Source organism: Orbicella faveolata, unplaced genomic scaffold (assembly GCF_042242905.1).
Source record: "Orbicella faveolata isolate gen_17 unplaced genomic scaffold, um_ofav_v1 contig_47, whole genome shotgun sequence".
NCBI classification, from domain to species: domain Eukaryota; kingdom Metazoa; phylum Cnidaria; class Anthozoa; order Scleractinia; family Merulinidae; genus Orbicella; species Orbicella faveolata.
In genome coordinates, this window is record NW_028301577.1 from 14,529,180 (window position 1) to 14,555,150 (window position 25,971).

The 25,971-nt window shown below is 38.5% G+C and overlaps 1 protein-coding gene across 5 annotated transcripts in view; it reads left to right on the top strand.

The window, feature by feature from the left end:
- The window catches only part of LOC110065452 (A-kinase anchor protein 10, mitochondrial-like), a 98,618-nt gene that overhangs the window by 37,920 nt on the left and 34,727 nt on the right, over positions 1-25,971 (top strand). For 3 of the 5 annotated variants that reach the window (XM_020772588.2, XM_089279223.1, XM_089279222.1), the window contains exons 3-8: positions 9,605-9,657; positions 9,816-10,713; positions 10,875-10,959; positions 11,131-11,254; positions 11,981-12,076; positions 17,295-17,437. In XM_020772588.2, the coding sequence (XP_020628247.2) occupies positions 9,605-9,657; positions 9,816-10,713; positions 10,875-10,959; positions 11,131-11,254; positions 11,981-12,076; positions 17,295-17,437 (1,399 nt within the window). Of the gene's footprint in view, positions 1-7,187; positions 7,291-9,604; positions 9,658-9,815; positions 10,714-10,874; positions 10,960-11,130; positions 11,255-11,980; positions 12,077-17,294; positions 17,438-25,971 lie in introns of all 5 variants that reach the window. The other 2 variants (XM_089279225.1, XM_089279224.1) reach the window with 2 other exon arrangements.

The following is a 25,971-nucleotide window of genomic DNA, read 5'->3' on the forward strand; positions in this document are numbered from 1 at the left end:
ACAGCTTTATCAGTTGATATATCTTAATTTTTGTGACATTAATTTTAGCTAATCGAGCAATTGATCTTAACTTCAGCGGAAGATAAGATCTTTCAGTTTTGACGTGCATTTTCTTGTCTGCACGAAACAACCTGTTAGAAGGTTTTTCAACATTTCAAAACAATACAAAATTGGTTGCAACAAACAGATGATCATTTTGTTTACCAAGCCAGTTTTTTGCATGAAGGGTCCCTGGAAATCCCTCACAATGTCAACCGATCATATACCAGGCATGATTTACGGTTAGGTTTGGAGGGTAAGGGTTTTCTGTAAGGTCTTACAACCTTACAGGCTCAATAAAACAGTTTAGTGTATGGCCTTCGACTCGTAACATATTAACATATTTAGTATTGTTATCCATTACCATGGCAACTAGTGGAAAAATGATTCTACATCTACCACATTATGCATTTTGCCTTAGGGCTCACCAAGTGAGTTTACGGCCTTACATCCTTACAACCTTGCAACCCTACTACCTTACATCCTTACAGCCTCACAACCCTACAACCTCACAACCCTACTGCCTCACAACCCTACTGCCTTACAACCCTACGGCCTTACAACCCTACGGCCTCACAACCCTACGGCCTTACAACCCTACTGCCTCACAACCCTACTGCCTCACAACCCTACGGCCTCACAACCCTACAGCCTCACAACCCTACTGCCTTACAACCCTACAGCCTTAGATCCCTCCAGCCTTACAACCCTATGGTCTTACAACCCTATGGTCTTACATCCTTACAACCTTACTTCCCTATGACCTTACAACCCTACAGCCTTGCAACCCTACGGCCTTACAACCATACAACCTTACAACCCTATGGCCTTACAATCCTACAACCTCACAACCCTACAGCCTTGCAACCCTACTGCCTTACAACCCTACAGCCTTGCAACCCTACAGCCTTACAGCCTTACATACCTACAGCCATACAACCTTGCAGCATTATAACCTTACAGCCTTGCAACCTTTGATGTCTATCTTCTTTCATTTAAGGATGGTGCCTACTAAATACAAAGATCTTTGCATGGGCTGTTGGAATCCACAAAGAAAAATTGGAGTAGCCACACATTTTTTTCGAGATAATTAGCCTTGAACAAACCCCTGCCCCGGTTCACAGTTTTTCTTGCGCATCCAAAGTCGCCCGATCTCCGCACAGAAATGAAATGTGGCAAGTAAGTACCTGAAGCGTTTTAGCAAGATTCCGTGTTTAAAAATACGAAAATTCTTTTTTTTTCGTACTGCGATCAGTAATCCGAGGTATTCGATTTACTCCAAGTAGTATTCGAAGTGGTTTGAGGACCGTTGAATTGGAAGATTACTGAAGATTTCCGAAACAGTAGTGTGACACCTTGCCAGGTGCGGAGTGTTACCACGCATTGGTCTCTACCACTCCCTGTTATCGGCAACTGATGAGATCCAGAAGGATCAAAACCAGCGGTAAATATGCCAGGTGCGGTATTGCCTGATCTACAAGGCTACGAGCCTCCTAATAAAAGAGGGACTATTAACAGTCTCAAGAAAACCTAACAACATCGCAAATAAAAGCAATGACAACCACAACGTGGAGCTGGATGAACAATCATAGGAAGAACTCCTAAATTCAGAGCTTTTTGCCTGAACAAAACCACACAATATCATAAACAACACGCAAAACAGTCCACAGACTTGCACGTGAACATCTACATTTGCAGTTCCAGAACGTACAAACTAGAAGGACAAAAAGTTCGATGAAATTGATTCAAGAAACATAAGAACGACTCTCTAAGACATACTCATAGCTTTCAACAAGGAAAGCTACAGCTATCTCTGGCGAAGCCAGACAAAGATAAATATTACACCCATGATAACAAGTAGCATAACTTGCAACAAAACCACGCAGACCTATGACCTCTAATGGCTCTACTCTGGTGAAATGTCCTCCTAAAAACAGGATTATTGCTTAGCGAAATATTCAAAGATCCCCCTATCGTACCATACAAAAGAGGCAGATCGTCAAAGATATACTAGTTCAACCAAAACTTTTAAAGCGGCTATTACACGTGGATAGGAGTTGTGTAGGCCTGTCACCCCATTGTTATCACTGCCCATACGGATGGGCACCAGCATGGCCTAGAGAGCTGTCACAATGGTTAAAAAAAGTGACTTATTTCGGGGAATTTGGCTATATGAACAATTTATGTCTTAGAAAAAGTATTATTTTAATGTTTTAGAGTTCCTTTAGGGATAAATTCACGCTTTTGTAGCTAATCTCAGTGACAGATGTTTCTGTGACCAGAATCTTGGAGAGAGTCTTTGCATATCTACCTTCTTTCATTTCCCAGATTCTGGACTTTATCTATTGAACGGTTTTGATTTTTATTTTGATGTATTTTGAATTGCGTGACACTGAAAACCAGCAATTGAGAACAGCACCGCCGACTTTGTCCCAAAAACTCGTCTAAAAAAGCAAAAATGTATTCTTTCTTGGCAATCATCTGTGAAAAGTTGCTAAAGACCTCTCAATTAACGTATGTCTGTATCATGTTGTTGGGAAACAACAGTCTAATACAACTCTTGAGTAAATTTGTCAACTTGCTACTGATGCTACTGATGTTATAAAGATAGCTTATGTCCGTTCATTTGGATGACCAGTTAGATCACTAACTTGGCATAAAAACTAGAAAACAAGATCTCTTTTGGCACTCTCTGCACTCTCGGTATTCTGTAACTAGTTTTCAGTAGGTTCCAGTTCTCCACTCTGCTCGCTTTTATTGTTGTAAGGCCTGACAAGAAATCCTTACACTGTAATGGTGTCCGTAAATCGTGCCTCAGATGGGAAAATGAATGATAGAAGCAATAGAAACGGAACGTTTGACACAATTTAACACCGAAAAACCAAATGAACGTTAGACACGTTGTAAACGCTTCAAACACTGCAAACACTGCAAACTCTGCACCATTTGGGATTGAAAATGTAACGCCGCGGCCGATCAGTGAGTCATGTAAAGTTTTCTGCTTGTTACTCACTAACCCGGCAAAAAAGAGGAGATTCAAACAACAACTCCACGAGCTGATATAACAGAGAATCTATGACTACAATTATTTTCGTTCACATTCAGTCCATAACAAAAAATATTCGAGTAAAAGTCGGGCATTTGTCAATAGTTAGCGACTGTACACCAACACTGTGTGCATATCCAGTTGGACTGGCCTGCAAATAGCTGTGCTAGTCTAGGCAGGCCAGTCTATCAATAGTTACAAATGATTTATTATTATCATTATTACTTTTATTACTATTATAGAAAAAATAGAGAGTTAGAAAAAAAAGTGAATAAAATAAAAAGGAAAAGTGGGAAAAGAATGTGATTTAATAGATAACATATTTTTGTTTGTTTGTTTGATTGTTGCTACTGCTACTGACATTTTAATTTAGAAATGATCCTGCAAACCTCAATGAAGGAATCTTCATCCTTGAGAACACTTAGTAGTTTGTGTTTTAATTCTGAGTTTGAATGATTTCTTTGGTAGTTCTCTCGGAGAGCTTGGTATCTCATTCCGTAGATTAGAACCAAATCTTGAAAAGGCAGTTTTTGTATTTCAAGTCTTGAAGCTTTTGTGTAAAAATTATCTGAAGTAGAAGAACATGTGTTGTAAGAATGGACACTAAACATTTTCGTAAATAAATTACATATGTTAATTGGGACAGAAGCAGTGCTAACGTCGTGCATCAATTTAGATAAAGTTTTATAGTATAAAAAGTTCAGAGGCAAAAACTTAGCATTAATAAACAGTGGAATGTTATGTTCATTTTTCTTTGCGAAGTACATGAAATGTAATACACGTTTTTGTCAGATAATCCATAAGTGATATAAGGAGAGACTAAAGACTGATAAATATTTAATAGGGAAATCTCTTAATCTCTTATGTTTTTTGAGGGAAATCTCTTACATTTTGTACGTGCACACGCTCATATGCGCACGCTAATGACACAAAAATTGTGCACAGTAGGGATGTGCAATGCAATACTAAGGAATTACCTTAAGGTTTTCATCCACATATAAGATATTAGTGTCCTCAGCAAAAAGATAGAAATTGAGTTCTTTGGAACAGGTGTAAATATCATTGATATACAATAAAAACAATAATGGGCCTAATATGGAACCTTGTGGAACACCACAAGTTGTTAAGGTTCTTTCAGAGATATGTGGACCAACTTGTGTTGTTTGTGTCCGGTCTTGCAAATAGGATGAAAACCAATTGCTCATTATTCCCTGAAAACCATAATGGTTAAGTTTACCAAGTAAGATGGCGTGATCTACTGTATCGAATACTTTCTTTAAGTCTATAAAAACACCACACGAAAAAAGACATTTGTCCATATTACTCTGAATAGTATTAACTATGTTAATAATTGCATGCTGGGTTGAGTGTTCTTCATGGAATCCGTATTGAGAGCGATAAAGTATGTCTTCTCCATTTATGAAAACTTTCATTCTTTTGTACATCAATTTTTCAAAAATTCTGTTGAAATTGGACAGTAAAGATATTGGCCTGTAATTATTTGGTTTAGTTTCATCATCTGCCTTAAATATGGGTATGATTTTTGACATTTTAAGTTTCGCGGGATACTTGTATGTTCCAAGTGATATAGGTGAATTAAAGATTTGTGCTAAGACATGACTTAGAACGTCACTTGCACACTTCAATGCCAGAGTAGGGCAGGAGTAGGGGCCGTGTGACTTATTGTTAGGAATAGAAAATATTTCCAGGCGAATTTCAGCTGGAGTGATGGGTTGAAAAAAGAAGGATGAGACGGGTGATTTACATTTCCCTAAGAAATCAGTGAAACATTTTGGAGTTGAAGGTAATTAATTTGCTAATTTTTGTCCCAATGTTGCAAAATGCTCATTGAGAATATTAGGTAATATTGGGAGTCGGGTCACGGGAGACCTCATTATTGTTCTTGAAGTCCTTTAGTGCACTAATTGATTTATTCTTCTTGGTTTTATGATTCAATATGTTATTTATTCCCATCCAAGTTTTTTCATATTATTTATGTTGGCCTCGAAATATTCAAAGAAATATTGCTTTTTACTAATTCATGTTAGACTGCAGATTTTATTTCTATAAAATTTATATTTAGCGTCATTGCCAGATAAATATAGCTTGTTTTTAATCTTAATTGAAGTTCTTATTCCTTTAGTTATCCAAGGTTTAGAGCATTGTTTCGCCTTGCGGCGTGAGAGTGTCCTCATAGGTGCATGCTTGTTTACAATTTTGTTGAACTCGCTGTAAAAAGAGGAAAACATCTTATCCATGTCATTTGTTGCATTGGAGAAACATGCTACTCCAATTAACTTGAGAAAGGTCATGATTAAAACAATCTGCGGAAAATTGTGAGTAATCACAAACTTTGGTTTTTGGGGATTTTGTAGGCTTTTCCCTAACTGATTTCATAATGCAAAACTGAGCAAAATGATCACTTAGGTCAGTAATCAAATGGGTGGCTAAATTGTTCTGAACACATGTTGGTTTATCAATGGTAGGAATGAGATAACAGCTTTGGAGAGCTACCACGAAATCATGACTATACCGAGGTCTCAAATTTTAATAGGTCAATGTTGAAATCTCCTATGATATAGAGTTGTTTTCCAGTTGAAGTTAATTTTTCAATGGTTTCTTCAAAATAGCTTTGAAAGCGGTCAGGAGAGTTATGTTGTCTGTACATGACACCACAAAACTGTTCAACAAACTCCACATATTGTAGTGGCCTTCTGTTGAATGGGACTAGCCTTATAGTTGGAATATCCTTGCTTGCTTCCAACTTGTATAACGCATCTGTGATAGACATTTCACGTACAGCAGATGAAAGACATGTTTCTTCAAATTCCACCAGATCATTTATCCAAGCATCGACGGGACAGGCTATTTTAGGAGGTTGAATAACTCCAGATCGTGTGACTTTAGGTTGGCAGGAAGAACTGATGCTGAGCCGCTTTCTGTTTTTGGTTGTCCCAACGAGCTTTCTTTTGAAAATGCATTATTAGCAGACGATTCGTTTCGCTGCAAATTGTTATCAACTTTGGAGAGAAACTTGCTTCCAAATCTATGTGGCCATCTATGGCGGTGGTGGATCATGTTCCTCCAAATGGCTGCTCCCTTGTGTGGTTGAAGGCCCTTGTTGTTGAGCAATGCCAGTAATGTCTTACTGTTGACCACTCGGGCTATCCAAATTCTCGCCAGCTCCATGAGATGCACTTGGCTCTGAACTTTCGCTCCCTTGTGCAATTAAACCAGGGCATTTCTTACTGAACGAAGCTGGCGGTGGGAACACTGACTTATTGTTAACCACTAGCAATTGGGCCACCCAGTGTTTTGAAGTGTGTCTCAACTTCTTCTTCAATACCAAAGACATTGTCGGTGAGCAAATTTTCCCACTCGTCTAACTTCGGAACTTGGCTGAGGTCTACATAGCCGTAATGCTCAGCATGTACATCACGTGGCAGTTGAAAATCTTTTTGCAACTCCTCGATTTCCATTTCTATACGTCGTTTTGTTTGGTCCTAATCTGTAATAAATTTCGGACCCTATTTATCGTATGCGTGACTTTACCTCTGAGTTGCTTTCTCTTATTTTTCAGCATTCGGGGAGGGTTCTCTGGTCCCACTGAACTCAACTTAATGCTGAGAGGATGCAATAACTTCTTCACCATCGGACATAGTTCCTTGACTTGTTTGTTCCTAATTACCGAAGATGCATATGTCCTTGTTGCTTATAGGTCAGCTCTGCTACTTGGACGAGGCTTGTTGCTCTTCAGAAATTTTGGTGCAGAAGGCGACAAATGTATCAAACCACCATAGATTTCTTTAATCTTTATTGTAGTTGATTATTAGATTCTGAAGAGTGGATCTCTGTGGCTTGGAAGAACTAATACAATGAAGGTTAAATACAACTGAATGTTCGCAGTACTGACGCTGATCGCAACTGAAGTCGAAACCTAAAATTCTAGTCCTAAAACAAACTATTCATGAGCTGTCTAATAAAGGAAAACACAATTGCTAAACTATTTAAGACCAACAGAGAAACAGAGAAAAATAATCACGCATTGTTCAAAGTCACGCATTCTTTGTAAATCACGGGCTGTTCGTGTTCATGTTCATAGATCATGCAACGAAAATAGAACTGTTCATAACGGTGGTCTGCAAAAGAAGCTGAAGCTAATTTAAAAGTGGATTTGGCTTATTTGATAATTCACCTAATTCAAGGTCAGTGAAAATTGTTTTGAGGTCAGTGAAAAGTCAGGGAATTTTTTGGGTTCTAATAAGTGGCAACCCTGATCAAGTATCATTTAAAAAATGAAATAATTGAACAAATGAAGTGGCAGCATAACTTTTACATGCTAAAAGAACCTTTCCTCCAAAATTTTAGGTGACCTGTGTGTCAAGGTTTTTTTGACAATTAAACTTCAGAACATAAAAGGCATTAGGATATTTTTTGGGAAATCAGCTTCTCCTAAACATTTTGCTGAGTCTAGCTATGAATTCCTTCTTGAAAGCTTTCCATCAGCTTTACATTCCTATAGAGGTACTGATTACTCAAAAAAAAAAGATGGGGGTGTGAATCATGCAAGACAATGTTATTTATGATCTTAAAAATACATCCTGTTCAACATACTCTTCCAAGCGTTCAGTTAGTTGGGGTGCAGCGCAAAAAACGGTGCAGGAAAAAATAAAAAAGCACAATGAGAGGAAGTAAAAGAACGCCTGTGGGCAAACTTAACAAAAGGTCCTTCCGACCACTTATAGACCGACTACTGGGACCTGTAACATGACCAACGGCTTGTGGCTTTCAGTTGTCAACCTTATTTTGAATGCAAGTTAACAACATATTCTGGAATATTTCAAACTTTCTCCCTCAAAAGCCAACACTTGGAGACTTTAAAAGATATCTTGCAATAGAGACAAGCCTAAACAAAGTATAAACACTACATGGCAAATCAAAGAATTGTCAAACTCTGCAAAGCGAAAGGTCGATCGACTGAAAACAGAACGGCAAATGTACATATGTCATGGTGGGAGTCGTGTAGGTCCGTCAACCCCATTCATTATCGCCAGGAGTGCTAGACAAACCACCATGATCATGGAGATGGTGCGAACTTTTACATTCAGTGAAGAAATAACTCGTAGAAAGAGTTGAAAGATTAAACTCTTTCCAAAAACCGGTGGGAAGGATTGCAAAGACATCTTCCATAGACCATATTTTTTATGCAATCCTTCTGTTCTTAGTGAAGGCATTCCACATGAGGAAAATCTTTTTTTAGTGTGATGTTTATCACAGATTTGAATGCCACATCACCCGTTGAAAAGTCTCTGACCGCCGCCCTATTGCATTCTCATCTACGTCAGTAACACTCAAGTGTTGACAAAACCTGTCAAAATTGACCAATCAGAGGGTATACCAGATCCTCGTATACCGGAACAACCTTTAAAGTGCACTTAACCCCCATTTTTTTTTCCGCTAAAACAAATCTACCTGTTATTTGAAATACTTCTGTGAGAAAATTTTTGGATTCAGTTAAAACCTCAATTTTCTGTGCCCTGATGAAATCTCGAAAGTAGCTCCAAAACACCACCATTTTGTTTCACGACCATGTTTGAGGAGAATCGATCCAGCGGCTGTTTTGACACCTGCTCGCAGGGTATCCATGAGTCTTCTTTCCTGCTTTTCGTTTGCCTGCTCCTCCACTTCATATCTAGCTCTCCATTCCTAATATACAAGCAGCTCATCCGCAAAGAAGTCTTCCCCTTCGTCGCTTGAAATATTGCAAATTGTTCTCAAAGCTGTAAGCAGTGACTTCACAGTTGTCGAAGTTGTTGTCGTGCTCGATCGAAGTTTATTTTGGAGTCTTCCAAATCAGAACTTAACTCTGACTCCAGTGACAGAAGAGAAATGATTCTGAAACTAAACGTGGACGTTTTAGTCCCAAAATATATTGGAACAATTAGTTTTGTTCTCCACTTTCTCAAGCAAATACAGAGATCTGACTGAGACGCCATTGTGTTTAGTCCCTGGGTAGACATCATCAGCAACCACTGCCCCAGACTCCCTAAAACGCGGTCGCACAACACTTCAAGCACAACTTTGAAAGGGCGTAGAAAATCGAGGATTCAACCAAATTCAAAAATTTTTTCACCCAAATGCTTCGAATAACAAGGGATTTGTTTTAGCGAAAAAAAAATTGGGGGGTTAGGTGCACTTTAAGTTTGCCCACAGGCGTTCTTTCGCTTCCTCTTGCCACACTTTTTTTTATTCTTTTTTGTGCAACGTTTTTTGCCCAGTGCCCCAACTGACTGAACGTCTGGAAGAGGCTATTGCTTTTCCCCTTCCCTCCCCACCACTGAAAAATACAGAATCGCATCAAACTTCAAAAAATACTTCAATTTGCTGAAACCAAAAAATCCATCTATGATGTTGATTTGGAATGGTGAATTCGATTTCTGTTAACCATGCTTTTGCTTATACTGTCGGCATTAAATGAATTTCCAAGTAGTGACCACATAGGTTTTTCTCTCTCCACAGTTCAAGAATGCAGAAAGTTATTTGCAAGCGTTTCACGGAAAAAGTCTGCCAAGGTACAATATACATTTGGTGTACCATTATAGTGCAGAATTTGATCTACAGCAGTTCAAATTGTTTTTTCCTCTTTTATAAATCAATGTTATTGAAACTGAAGGGTGTTACTTACTTTGTACAATACTTAAAGTAATTTTATTGTCCTTTTTTATTTCAGTGTGTAGCAACATTTCGGAGAAAATCGCAATTGTCCAAGACCCTGGTAGAAGTCCTAATGGATGACAGTGTTTTACCTTATTTTATGGAGTATATGCAAAAACAAAATGCTACAAATCTATTAAACTTTTGGCTGACAGCAGAAACGTTTAGACTTTCAACTATAAGTCGCTTAAGAATTAACTCTATGTCAAGGTTAAAATCTTCGAAAGGTGAGACTGCTAGTGCCATTCCAGATGGAGATGTGACTGCCTTGCCAAATTCTTTGCTTTTGTGTAGCATGGGGGATTCTTTAAATCAACCTAACACTTGTGGTAGTCCAAGTGAAGTTGCAGATCAGTCATGTATTTTAGATGGTGACAATAACGAGTTTGGTGACTTCACTAGTTATGAGCCAGAGAGTTTTACTTCATCAATTCCTATGGAAAAGAATAGCAGTGAAGTTTTGTTGCTATGCAACAATTGTGGACATATAATCAACCCCACCTCATCAAACAAAGATGTATGTGATCATTGTGGACATAAACGAACTTCTAGTGATAACACTTCCATTTCTAGTAATTTGAACCACTCTAGCAATCAAGAGGCACGTTTCAGTTACTGTAGTGGTTTACTTGATGGTTTAAATCAAATGAACTTGAGTAACCAGGCAGAGGGAGAAAGCATTCAAGGTACTACAAATTACATCAATAATGATACTGGTCGGAGACAAATAGGAATTCGATCATCAAAAGTTACTTTTGACCTGACACCAGACTTTGAAAATGAACAACATGGGTTTTGCGGAAGAAGGACAAGAAGTATAGTTATAGATGCTGTCAGTATTTATAGCAAGTATATCTCATTAGAGGCATCAAAACCAATCGGGCTGGAGGAATCCATCCGACGTCAGGTTGAAAGTAAGTGGAACAACTAAAATTGATTAATAATCATCTACAAACAGTAAAACTTAGTATGGGTCACTAAAAAATGTTCATAGTATGTGAAAGTTTGAAACTACTTGACATACTCAAACTCAATCCTGATAAGATTTAAGTTGATTTTATCATTTTTTTAACAGTCAATATCTGTAGTGAAGATGGAAGGATTTGTCCAGATTCCTTTCAGCCAGCACAGGTGTTTGCATATGATGTAATGGAAAGGATGTAAGTTGACATATTTGCAGTTTTTTGTCTCTGTGAGCCTGATAAGCCAAGCTCCACTGCTTCATTAGTCTCTCTTTTTGTCTTTAGAGTGTGCAGTTTCATTCCCAGTAAACCTGAAAAAGTTAATGCTATCAAGATAAACACAGTGTTTTTTTTGTGTTCTTCCCATAGGTATTTCCCTGCATTTCTTTCCAGTTCATTTTATTGTAAGCATCAAATTGACATCTTGACAAGTGGAAAAGTATTCTTGTCTGACATTTTGTACAATCAAAATGCTATGTTTTACTTCATGGAGGTCAGTAACTTCTTCTCGTGTATACTGTATATAACTAACATATATTTACATAAAGGTTGATACCACAGGCAACACGAGATAAGGTAATTTACATGTAGTCAGGGACATTCAATAGAACCTCCATTCAGGGGACATATTTGGAACCAGGAATAGTGTAACCTTATAGAGGTGGCCATCCAGGTCAAGTATTGCAAACTAAAAAATAGGTACCCAATGGGTACTTGTGTCTGCTGCAATGGAATGGAAAAGAATATCTTTACAGATGGCAGTTCAATGGGCTAATACTTAGCCATACCTGAATTTGTGAGAACTCTCAGTTTGGGGAAACTTATGCTGGATTATTTCAAGGATATCTATAAGCGCTGATGGTTTATTTTGTTGTGGAACTTTATTCTTTACTAAGTAATTAATTATGACATGTTCTATGCAGCCACTCTTGATTGTTGACACTTTTTATTTTTAAAAGATATTTTTTCAGCAGCAGGGTTTGATTTTCTTATTTTAGCAGCTGCGAAAGCATTGTGTTTATATCACAGCTGGTCACAGCAACTACAAATATATAATGGGCCCTGGGACGCAGTGTTATGGAACCTTGCGGCTATTAAAGTGCCACTGAAACGAAATTTTCGTATTCTCTTTTATTATCCCAATCTATAGTTTCAAACGTGCTTAAAGTAATGATGAGCTTTATTTCTGTCAAATCTTAACGGAAAGTGCTTTTTTTAGCTGTTGAAATCGACTTTTTGGAGCAAAACTGTGTCCGGGCTCTGGAACCGAGTTAAGGACCTTGTGACGTCACTGGTTGTATTCACGCAAGAAGCGGTATAGATTCTCTCTTGTTTTCACTTGATTTGTTCAAGTTTATTCTTCATATTGTCGATATCTACTAGTTTTCTACCTTGTAATTTCTGTCCAGCCTTGACAGGTAATACACATCATAAACGTTGGAGGGCGCCAGAGAGTGTAGATTCATCAAAATAAATGCTACAGATTAGAACAGCTCAGTATACTTCTCGAACATCTTGAGTACTCGATTGGAGATTTCGAAGATGAGTGTGGCAAATTTTATTTCACGTCCTGAAGCCTAAACACGATATTTCGTCGTCTGTTTTCAGCCTGGTTCTGAAATTTGGATTCTCACGTTTATCTAAGGTCTATTAACAAGGTTCGAATATATCCTCAGGAACTTTACTGCATTAAAAGCCGTAAGCGCATCAACCATCCGCACAATCACGAAGTTATTAACCACCATTAACAGTCCACAAGCTTTGAGTCGAGTACTTCTTTACACACAGAGGGCATCTTTTTATGATACTAATAAGTGGGAGTTCTTGTGGTAGACAAAATGTATCTTTGAAAATTGTGATCCGCAGCAGGGTTTGCTTTATCGCCGCATACGTATCAGTGTAAACAAAGCGGGAATTTCGCTTCTCTTTTGCACGTATCTCCCAATTGCAATATTTCAGGGCCGATGGATTACTTTGAGTTCTTTAGCACATACTCATGTCTATGATCTTCATTTAATAGTATCCAAGTTCAAAACAATTCGTTAAAACGTCATTAGTTTACACTCCTTTCGAAGGTTTATTAAACAGAATTTGAACTAATTTGCATATATGACCTTTCGCCGCCGACATTGTCACGCTTTCTCTCGTTTCCTGAAAACATACCTGTAGGGTCATGGCAGCTTAGTTTACCTTTATAGTTTAAATTCGCTCCCTCATATAAAAGAAGAGGGTTTCTTAAATTGTTGCTGTTGTGATAACTTGTAGGATGTAGCAGATACAACTGGACTAAAGGTCACTGTGGCACAATCTCGTTCGCTGTGAAAAACTCACAAAGTGTCCGGTTTCCTCGAAGCGAAACGACTCAAAAACTCGAAGCGTTGTTGCTGCGATTTGAGCAGCAGCAGTCCGGATAATATTTTCGAAAGCCGCTTTCTCTTGTTTTCATGTCTTGTTTTACTTTATGAGTGTAGATATTGTTTAATTGAGTGCTGGCCATTTCACCAAGAGTCCCGATCATTTTGCGAGCTAAGAACTCCCACTCGTTCGCTTGCTTACATAAAATATTCTGCAAATATCCAATTAAATAGACTGGAAAGCCCCAGGATCGACTCTCCACCTCTTCATGTCTAAGGCTACTGTTATTATCTGCTTTACAGCTCTGAGATGTCCTTAAGATGTTTTTTGGGGGGTTTCGAACAGTAATCTCTTCTCCCATAATCACTCTAAATTTTCAGCGCGGCATGAGAGTAATACAACCAGTGACGTCACTAGGCTGTTTTGGCCGTGCCAAAATGGCCGCCAATTTTGGGCTTAACCAGCCAACTTTGAACGGCTGAAAAAGCAGTTTTCGCTTACCGTATGCGAAAAAAAAGTTTGCAGTGTTTCCAAGTAAGGTTGAAACTTTATTACTAAGCAAATATCTCACATACAAAAATTTCGTTTCAGTGGCACTTTAAGGCAGCCATGTTTTGTTTTTTTCTTTCTTCAGGGCTTGACATTGCAACCAATACGGTCGCATTTGCGACTACCTATTTTCCTTTTGCTCCTCAGTTGCAACTCTTACCAAAAATTAAAAGCAGATATATAAAAATTTTAATTGTTTTGTGTCCTAGTTGTTAGGGAAATTTGAACATCTGTGGGCAAAATACTGCCTAATTTACCTTTGACTTGTTCAATCAGATGCCATTTCAGTGGTTTCTATATAAATATGTATCGCTGGCACATATTTTGCTGTTCGGTCCGCTCGCAAAACAAACATGGTAGGTCACTCATGTCAAGCGTGTTTGTTGTTGCAAAGATTTACAGATTTCATAACGATGTACCTCAACAGTTTTAGCTGATTATGCTACCCCGATTTGAAGCCATAGATAGAGCTTAACAGAACATGTGTAAAGAAAGTGTATCAGTGTATCGTCTAAGGTAAAGAATTGGGAAATGTATGTATCAACGGGTCCCCATGCAGCTAATTTTCCAGGAGTTGCAAGTTTGTTTTTATCCAATTAAGATGGGATAAGTTCCAGGATTGTATCTGTTCTTGAAGTCGTGGATATCTTTAAATTTGAATGCAAATTTCATTTAGTTTTGTATGGGGTTAAATGTTTGTAGATCAAGTGAACAGTGAACAATCTTTCATGTTCGTTTAAGGTTACGTGCATGCTGTAAGTTTATACATTCATGATCCATTTGAAATGACTAACAGCTGTTGAAATAATAAAGTCAGAGCCTTGTTAACCATTTTTAATATTAATGTGATTTTCAATATTGTGATTTTTAACAATCAATTTATGTTTATTTGGGGCTTAAATTTTTGAACTTGCAACTGACTTTTCACAACTTTTGCAAAATGGCAAATAAACATTTTTTTTTAATTTCAAGCCCTGATTCTTGCTTTCTGACATTCAGTGTTTTCATTCTCTTTAGTGGTTAAATTTTGCTTATCATTGTTATATTTATAATTCAGTCTCTTTTTACTAGTCTTTCTGGTATTTCTGTAGTAGTTCATGTAAGAATTCCATTTTTTACTGCTCATGAGTCTTGGATTTGCGTTTATCATTTTCACCGCTTGTGGTGCTTATTGCAATGTTCTTCAGATGTGTTTTCTTTTTCTACTAACTGTATGTTCTTGTCCAGAAAGAACATTTTGCTCTGTGAAACTGAAATCACAATAGCCATTCAATGGTGCTCATTTCCCAAGTAAGAGCTATTTGGTACTGTTGATACATAACATACTTCATTTATATTACATGAGCTGTATAATTTATAAACTGCTCCTGTTTGCTGCCATTATGTATGATGTGGCTCTATCAAAGTCACCAGTCCAATATTTATGCGAGATTCTACAATATAAATTTGTATATTTAGTGATTCTGCAACTGCTTGTATAATTAGTGCATCACACCATGTACCTTGCATTGACATACTTACCAAGTAACGATTCCATGAATTCTGAGTATTGCTTTCAATGAAACGTTCAGGGTTATCACTGAGGTATTAAACAACAGCTTGTAAAAGTGATGATTATCAAATGATTGATGTGTACAAACCTTTCTGGTGAAGAATTTTTTCTTCCTTCAACTGCCACGAAAACATGACAATCGGAGCACTTTCAAAAAAACTTTTGAATACAGATCGTGGATTTAAAGCAGCTTCCTGGACTTTAGGTATTTTTCCTTTCTATTTTAAGTCCCAAAGTAGTAATTTCTACATGTTAGGAACGAAAAAAAGACCTTGGAAGTTGGTAGATTTGGTCCGCAATGCACCATGATTACCAGTCCTGTACTTTTCAAGCACACAATTTTAAGATGAAAAACCATCTTTCTAGGACCCCTTAAGTTCTATAGAAATATGCTCAGTAAGTCGATTCTCATTGGTTTATTTGTCCTCGAGAACAATAGAACAATAAGAAAGCCAAAAGGTTTTCAGGGAGGGTAGGAAAGACAATTGTCCCCACATGCTTTTTTTCGGGCAGTTACGGGCAGCACGGGAAATAGGAGGGGTTTTTCACTCGGGCAGTTACAGATGGTACTGGAGTCAGTGGGTTAATAAGGGTGCTGGTTATGAGCTTGAAGTTCTGTGTAAATTTATCTTCAATGGCGACAGAGACACTTCAGTAAAAGACCCAATGATACATGTAATACTGAAAATGGCCTGCGTAGCAAGGGTTCCCTTAGGAAGAGCTTTTCCGCATTCTGCCTGCACATAAATTAGGGTGGCACGTAAATTGGAGTGAGAGCAAACACTCAACAAAGCAGGGGGTGGTGGGGGTGAGAGTGGGAATACTTGCCTGCAAACCCCTCGATTTTGAGAAACCCGTTCGCCCACAAACAGGGCTCCTGATTGGTGCAGCATGGTCATCTGGATTGACAAGTGTATAAGGTTCACTTGAATGATTCCAGGAATAACTTGAGTGTGACTTGCACAATGATGTGGAAGAAGGTTTGTGATTTATTAGACTTGACGTGGATGGTACGTCTTCAATTTTACCCAGAAGACACCATATTTAAGAGGGCAAATACTTGGTGGCTCTATTACGCGCTGGATTCAGCGAAAGTCTTTCAGCTGCTGTTTTAATTATTGATCTTAACAGGAACCAGGGAAGGAGAACCAATCTTTGATAGTCTCATTTGACAACCTCACTTAGCTTTACTGAGTCATTTTTTGTGTCCAGGTAATGTGAGACCGAATTTTAGAAGCTGGCGACTGGTTGTTGTATACTCTGCAAAAGCAAATTTACTAGGGCTGACAATTTTCAAATGAAGGCTTCCAATTTCCACACAGTTCTATAATTCAACAGTTAAATACTTTTTAGCAGCAAAAGAATTAAATGACTAATGAACGGTTAGAGTGACTCCACAGGAAAAGCTGGTCTTAAGCCAAACATCTGACTTATTGCCCTCCAAATGAGTATGTACATACATGTAGCACTATTATGATTTTAGCTCAGTGACAAACTTGTCAATCAATAAATGGACTCAACGGTGAAACCCAGTAGGCGTTTTTCAAAATCAAGGGGCTTGCGGGCAAGTGTTCCCTCTCTTGCCCCACACCCCCCTCTTACTTCGTCAAATGTTTGCTCTCACTCCAATTTATGTGAGTCAGAATGTGGAAAAGCTCTTTGTATGCGAACGCTTGCTACGCAGGCTATACTGAAAGTGCAGGTTTGTACAAGGTTGTCCAAGACTGAAGCCAAAATGTCACAACGTCTCAGGCTATGTATTCTTTTCAAACAAACTGCTGAAACGAACTCAAACCACCTTTGCCACTTTGACTTTGGAAGATAAAGCAGGCAATTATTTGACCTCTTCAAGCCTGGTTATATCATTTTTTGATGCACAGTACATGTACTTACATGTATTAAAAAGGTCACATTTTTAAGGCTGTTGTCACTTGTGATTTTTGTACTCCAATCATATCAAGCTTCATTGACGGTGTTCCAGTCACCCGAATGGAGGTGTCCCTTTGGTAAAGGTAGCAGTGCCTTGACTTGCCACTTTTAAAATCATTTTAATCATCTTTGTTACTTCAATTGACAGTTCCTGGAGCAAGAAGGGATTCGACATATGCTGGAGTTCTGGTTGACTGCAGATAATTTTCAGTTTCATTTAAAATCACAAATGGAGACTGGCCAGTACAATGCACAACATGCTCTGGATGATGCTATGATCATTTATGACAAGTGAGTGTTTCTATTGATTCCACCCCCAAAGGATCCGCATTTTACAACAGTCACATTTTATGTTTTACTTTTAAGTGATAGCTTGCATGATGCATAATCCTCTGGGGCAAATAGAGGATTTAGAGAATAGGGTTTGAGATACCAACCTTTGAAGGCAGACCTGGTGGGGGGCCTGGGGCATCTCCCTCATGAAAATTTTTAAAATTGAGATGGATTTCCCACATTCTGGGACCAAGTCCGCATGTTATAATGTCTCATTAAAGTCAAAGTCACCTAGACACGAGGGTATAGAGTGAGTTTGGTACACTTTACCTTTGCTTTACTTTCTAACATCAGCTGAGCACTGCTTTGGTAATATGGCAGAGAAACGATCATCATTTGGTGTTGTTGCACGCCAGGTTACGATGACGGGAATTGAATGTATGAACGTATATATCTTTTTTGGAGGAAAGGTGTTTTTGAATGAGGATTTAAATTGTGGAAATCCGACAGAAATCACTGAAACCAGCAAAAACGTTAACTTGCGGTGGAACTAGCCAGAGCTGGCTCGTTTCAGTGGCGAAGTGCTGCTTCCACCAGTCCATGTATGGCGATGCTGACAAATCTAAGGTTACTGCATATTGTCACTGAGTTGTTCCTTGTTGTTTTACACGATATTACAATGCAGGGAACTGAAACTATGATCTGAATTTTTTTTTGTGGGGGGGGAAGGTGTTTTCAAATATGGATTTAGACTGTGGAAATACGAACAGAAATGTCGAAATCAATGAAAATGTGACTTTGAGGAGGAACAAACAAGCTTTTAAAGAATTCTTTCCAATTGCTTAAATTGGAAAATTTACTGCGATGATCATTCTTTGCTTTCATCTACAACCGCAGTTCAAATATGAATTATTTCATATATACTTCATATCACTTCTCTCCTCACAGGAAGATATGAACTCAACTAATTGACCTCACTCCCAATGTGTGGCTTCATAGCTCAGTTGGTAGAGCATCGCACCAGTATTGCGGAGGTCATGGGTTTGAATCCCTTTGAAGCCCTGATTTTTTCAGGCTTCTTCTTTTCAATTGCTTAAATTGGAAAATTTACTGCGATGATCATTCCTTCCTTTAATACTAACATTACTGACATTTCTTACATTGTTATATTTCTTACAATACGAATGTTACTTTCAAAACCAATGCTACCTACAGTAGTAACAATACTTACAACACTCACTACTAACACTACATAATATAATATATAGATTTAGCCAAGCCTAAAAGTGGAGCTCCTGATTACAATAATTAATCATGAATGAAAAGAGGATTTTTTTCCCCCTGGATCAGAAACTCAAAAAATGATCAATTGTGATTGTTCAGCGTGTGATTTCACTATTTTTTCTTAATCTAGTTACATTTTAACAAACCATACCTAATAAGTGTACCCAAGTTTGTAGAAATTACATTCACAATATATAAGGGACTTTCCAAGAGACGATTGTGCAAGGAAAATGTCGGAAGAACACATCAGGGTTTAATTTGCGCCAAAATTTTGCCTTTGCATGTACTCCCTCCCTCTCCCCCAGAGTAAAAACCTGGCTTGAGCCCACGATCCAATCAAAAACCCAGTATTTGGTCAACAGTCAACTTCAAAAAACACACGACTTCGATTAGCTCTTGACCTGAGCCTGCGATATGGTCACGTTGTACCGGTAAGCAGATACCTTTTTTTGACAGCTGTCAATTAATCATAGCATGGATGTCTAATATCAAAGATGTACCTATGGTAATGGTGCTTAACTCTCATTTTTAGTGCAGAATGCACTATTGGGATGGTTTTGGGGGCTGCCTGTCGCTTAGGAACTAATGCACTAAGGTGTTAACTTTAATCTTTGTTTAATTAATTTCAATTAATTAATTAGTCAGTCTAGAGACAAGGAAATGGTGTGGTTGAGCTGGGAAAGGTGCACGTGTACCCTACGTAAAATGTGTTATAACTACTCAGTAGTCAACATCGCAAAGCTATATATTTGTTTCAAGTAACCCCTTGCTCTCCTTTTGGTACTATTCTCTTAAGTACAAAACCAATTTGCTCTAAAAGCATGCGCAGATTAGTTAGCGTTTGTGTCTTCTATACATTAGGTGGAGGATACATTGCATACGGGATAGCACACAAATGTTGAGTAGTTTTCCTTATGGTAGAACCCAACATGTAAGAGGCATGCATTCTAGCATCGCAAGTGTTATATACTAGGTTTCCACACGTTTTTTTTGTGTCATGTAATGTCAGGTACTAGGTAGTGCCACTTGTCCCTTTTTAGTGCAAAAGTTTAATGTATCTTTTAGAATTACCCACAGGTTGGTTCAACAAATATCATCTGCTGTTTTCAAACTACAATAGAATGTTTGTCAGGGTTTAAATAAAGAAGGAAAATGTGAAGTTTCTCATCAGCGGCTTATTTATTTCTTGCCTTAACTGCATTTGTAAGAGAGACCAAAAAGTTCGTGAGTTAGTGGCTTAAATATTCTGCAAATTGTAAATTTGTGACAAAAGAAACCAGGAAAGTGCTCAAATATTGCTGCAGACGCCATGGCACCTAATGAAAGCGCAAATTAGTTTAATCAGTCTTTGAGGAGACTCGTTCATTGATGCAGGATAATATTGGCCAAGTACCGCTGTTTACCTTCAATACTTCTCATTGAAACGATTCCCAGTGGTATCAATCGATATTGTTGTGTGTTAATTTTGAATTGCTTTATTGTTAACAACAAAGGTGGCAACAGAAAAAGAAAGTGGTATTCCGTGACTATCTGGTAATTTTAAATTAGTTCTTGTTCATCTGTGATAAGAAAATTTGCGTTTTGAGAAAAAACAAAATTGTTTCTCTTCCATTTCTTGGTCAGATATTTAACTTTCTTTCACTTATCCCCAAAAACAAGCTCATCTTCTGTGTGTTTTGGAGAAACCAAGAGTTTCATGTTACATACCTTTGCGAGGAACATAAAAGTATCAAGTTACAAAATTGGCGCAAAGAGCTAAATTGTCACGTTTGTTCAACGTATTATTGAGTAATATTTAAAAGCTGTCGTGGCAAACAGTACTTGTACGTAATTTTCAGACCTTGAATGAGAATAGAACCTTGAAACGTACTCACTGCTAAGGGGAAAAGCCCTAGCAGACTACCAAGGTAGATACAAACCGGAAGTGAACCGAGCAGGGATGAGTATTTATGGGACTCATGGCAGAGCTATCAATTGCAGTCTGCACTATCTCAGATTGTCTCACTCATTAAGGAATGGGGCTTGGCATACAGACAGATGAACGTACGTACAGACAGTCACATGACAACCAAAATTTTTGAGATTGATGGGTTACCAAATTTTCTAAGGTCTGGGGCTCCACTCGTGCACCAGCTCTGCTACTAATAGAAACATTGCTCACAATGCTAAACATCACTTACAATACTAACGTTGCAATTACACTACAGGATGTAATACTAAGGAGAGCACGGAAAAAGAACAAACCATTTTAATAAAACCTGCTTATTACACAAAGTGTAAAAACAGGCTTTGAATTTGCGTGACATGATACATTATTATTTACTATTATGCTAATGGTAAAAAAGAAAGGGGAGTTGCTTATACTAATACCGGAATAAAGGAATCCAACTTTTTGTAATGTTGTACAAGTTTACCATTTCTTTTGGCAATCAAAAATTTTATGTGAAGAGTGGCTTTCAATTTAGCCTTAAAAACGTCTACAGATGGTTTTGTATTATCAAGCTTACACCTACAGATATAAAACTTTGCAAGGAAAAGAATGTGGTTAATTGCTATAAAGTCTTTATCAATATCAAATTTACCAAACAAAACATCTATGAGTGAAAAATCTACTACTTTGTTTTTATGGATGGCCAGCCATGATAACACCTCTTTCCAGAAGATCTCAGTTGTCTTACAGAAAAATAGTAAATGCTCGAGGGACAGAGGGTACAAAATGGCAAATCTACAGTCTTGAATTTAATAGTTTATTATTTGTAAAAATAAAACCGTTTAGCAATTTATATTGAAATACTCTCAACTTTGTGTTCAAAGTAACATTGAAGGCTAATGAATAGATTTCTTTCCAGTCGAGAGAGAGGTTAGGGTACTCATCTTTTAATTTAGCTTGAGGGGTCAGAGGAATTTCTTTATGGGAACTCTCTATAAAGTGTTTTGGAGGAGATGCTTGAAAGATCAAACATCTGGCCCCTTATTGGCACTTGAAACAAATTTTCAATGAAAGGATGCGGTTCAACATGAACACTTTTTCCCTTAATTGTGGAACGCCATTCATTCCGTATGGCACTGACCACTCCCATTAAGAGGAAATATTGACTTGGAGTTAGTTTTGCATTAACGATTTTTTCACTTCCTAGAAAGATATTATCTTTAGAAAGCAAATTTCCGACTTTACTTATCCCACATGTATTGCAAAAGAAGACATGATACAAAGATTTATCATCACTCAGAGCGTATTTATTATTCCACACAAGTTGATTCATTATATCTTCATAAGAACACATTTCCTTCCCTGTGAGAGTGGACCATACATCCAGGCAGTCTTTGTAAAACCCAGGCATAGATATGGGCAAATTATGACAGTCAAAATGGCACTACAAAATGAACTTTCCTCCTACTTTTCCAAATAACAACTCAAGAAAGGTTTCCAAGGACTACAATGGTGGACAAAATTCCTTGGGACACTTGCATCATTGCATGAATTATCTGTGTTTTAAAAACGGAGTTTGAAAAAGCACTGTTATCCTTTTCAAAATTCTTTTCTGCCCCCCCCCCCCCCACCCCATACAATGTTGAAATGTCCAACATTGTAGATGGGGTAGGGGGAGGGGCTGAGCAAGTGTAGTTGAATCAATGCGTGACTGTTTGTTTGGCGCATCTGAAAAAGTGCCACAAGTGCAAATATGTCCCAAGATTTTTGTCCATGATTGTCTGAATTTGAGTTAGAAAATAAAATGTCACTTTTCAGTGTTTTTCTACAGTTTAAATGGTTTTTTCCTGTAAATCCCTTTGACAAAACGTTTTAGGGGCTGGGAAGTGAACTACATCTCCTTCAAGCGCCTCCAAAAGATCGGCCCAGGGTCCTACCTAAAGCCATTTAAGAAAATTACTTCGGTTTGCTCTGCCCTTATCCAGGCGAAAGAGCCCATGGCTCAATTCGAAAATGTGTTGAAAATAACTTTCAGTGGCAAGAGAATAAAGCTCTTACCACAGTTTGAGTTTCCGTGGACGTAAATATTGCAGAATTTTCCTCGTCCCTTGGAGAGGGCCTCGTACACGGCTCCACAAAGAACCAATGGCATAATTTCTTGGTTTGCCAGAACCTAGAGAGCTGCCTCCAAGCATTGTCCTGCACACCTCATAACACATTCGCCATCTTTGGCTTCTTCTAAGAGTTGCACTCTTGTTTTCTTAGAACGTGCCATCAGTGATTCAGCAGTAGAAAATTCTTTCACTAAAGCTAGGGCTTTGTCCACAGCTTTATGGCAATGATTAGCCATGAACTGCATGAAACACAGCTTCCCTTCTCATTCTTGAGCCGTCGCGAGGCAAACCAACTGTAGCCTGCTGGTGATCAATTTCGCTTGGATGATTTTAGAGACGTCATAGACAGTCAATCGTTCTTCGTCTCATTTCCTCTTTATCCCAGCAGAAACTTCTTTCCCCTTTCGCTTTTTTCCTGCCATAGCTGCCTATGTTTTAGGTACCATGGTCAAGTCAGGGTGCCCCAGAGAGTGTAGTGCCTCAGTATCTTCTTTGGTGACGTTCTTATATGCGCTATAGTAACCGTTATGGTGATCACTGAAATGGACTTGAATGTGAATTTTTCGTTCAAGTACTTCTTGACCTGTAGCCACCGACCTCTCTTTTCTCATTTCACAGCCATGTGGAAATGATAATAGTTAAGATCGTCACTGCTTTCAGAGTGTAAATTAGCATGAGCCTCTATGCATACTACCCAGTGCAGTATATTAATGCCATAGAACTTCCACGCTTCTATGATGGCTTGAATAAAGCTCTCTCTTGTTGGAAACTTTGATGTGTCAGCTTGACTGTACGTTATGATGTACACCATTCACTGAGTTTGCAAATCAAGCGACGCCATGATCACTGAGATTACATACACTGTACAAGGCCTTTTATTTCTTCCGAAATCAACTCCTTTACCTGTGGGACCAGAAACAAAAAATTCTGAAAAGCCGTAAAACAGTTCTTAGAAATGTCATTTTAATCTGAGATGTTCATATAGTTGTGTTCCAATAACACATAGGCCTGTAAAACACCCCAGTTGTGAATTTTCCCACGAGATGCGCATATACGCGAAATTCAGACAATGGTGGACAAAATTCCTTGGGACACTTGCGTCATTGCATGAATTATCTGTGTTTTAAAAACGGAGTTTGAAAAAGCACTGTTATCCTTTTCAAAATTCGTTTCTACCCCCCCACCCCATACAATGTTGAAACTCTGGAAGAATGTCCAACATTGTAGGTGGGGTGGGGGGAGGGGCTAAGCAAGTGTAGTTGAATTCACGCGTGACTGTTTGTTTGGTGCATGTGAAAAAGCGCCACAAGTGCAAATTTGTCCCAAGACTTTTGTCCATGATTGTAGCGTAATCTTTATTATAACATAGCGCATGCTAGTACCATCTGATATCTATTGAGCCATCATGAACGAAATGAACGCACGGCCATGCATATGTAAGATGACATGTGCAGTTTCAAATTAACTGCAAACTTTAGTCGAGTTTAGTGCAAGTTCCTTTTGTTTAAGTTTCAGCAAAGTGAAGATTGTTCTGAACAATCCAAACTCTACTTCAAGCCTTTGACTTTTCGGCAAGCTAAGATGTTTACTTAAACCTGAATATTTTGACTTTGTTTGTGTACATTTTCATTGAGTATTTTTCACTTTGTTTGCCTACATTAATTTTTCATTATATTTAATTCGAAGAAGCGCATTTTCCATTGACAAGTTTAGAAACCAGGTTTTCGTTCAACCATTGCTCAACTTATTGTGGCGTGTTAGGATCCTGATGACCTTTGTTTTCCTTCATCGTGCATTGTGAGAACTTTGTAGTCAATCAGGCTCGAAGTAGAGTCAAAGGCTCATGGGTAAGATCCTCATTGAGCACTTGAAGAATGGAACTGATAAGAGGCTAAGAGCAGAGCAAGCAGGATTCCGACAAGGAGGAAGCACCACAGAACAAATATTCATCTTGCGCAACATTATCGAGCAGTCGTGTGAGTGGGAGGGCCCCGTAATTGTTAATTTCATTGACTTCAAGAAAACCTTTGACTCGTTGCACTGACCAAGCCTCTGGGACATCATGAGGACATGTGGCATACCAGAAAAGATCATAAGAGTAGTCCAACTTCTATACCAAGATAGTGAGTGTGCAGTTCTGGATGGAGGCCACACATCTGAGTGGTTTAAAGTCGAAACAGGTGTCAAGCAAGGGTGCATGATGTCTGGGTTCCTGTTTCTCCTTGCCATTGACTGGATAATGTTCGAGACAACCAAGCAAGCCAACATCAGAATAAGATGGAGGTTCATGGACCAACTAGAAGATCTTGACTTCGCCGATGATATTGCTCTGATCTCCACCACCCAACATCAGATGCAAAGGAAGACAGACAAGCTCACAGAAGCTGCCCAGAGAGAAGGTTTAAACGTCAGTAAGACCAAAACCCAAGTCATGAGGCAAAACTGCAAGAACACAGAGCCAATCAAGTTCCAAAATGGCAACACCATCAAAGGAACCAAGGATTTCACCTATCTAGGAGCTGTTGTAAGCACAGAGGGAGGTTGTGACAAAGATATGGATAGTAGGTTGAGTAAGGCCAAAGCAGCGTTCAGAAAGCTAAGGAGAATATGGAGCTCAAAGCAGTACAATAGGAGTCAGTCCTTTTGTATGGAAGTGAGACATGGAAGACCAATGTCCAAGACAATAGAAAACTAGACTCCTTCCAATACCAGTGCCTCAAAAGAAGCCTGGGCATATTCTAGCCTTACATAGTATCAATTGATGAGCTTAACGAAAGAACAGAATGTACGAAGATGAGTATGGTAGTAAAGAAAAGGAGATGGAGGTTTTTAGGACACGTTCTTAGGATGCCCAGAGAGCATCACTGTGCCACAGCACTCACCTGGACACCTACAGGCAAAAGGAAAGTCGGCCGCCCCAAAACAACCTGGCGCCGCACTGTGGAGAAAGAGAGGGCAATGGCGGGCTGGAAGTCCTGGGAAAAAGTGAAAGCTCTGGCTAAGGACGGGAGCAAGTGGAAGAAGAGTAGTGCAGCCTTAAGCACAATGGATCGCGAAGAAGATAGGTGAGGTGAGGTGACAATTACGTTTATGATGGCTCAGTAGGAATTAGATAGGACTCTGTGAAAATGTGTTAAATGGAAGTGACATGCACCCCATTGATCCTTTACTAACTTATTTACATTCACCTTAAAAAAGGAGGATGTCAGACAAACTACTTACTG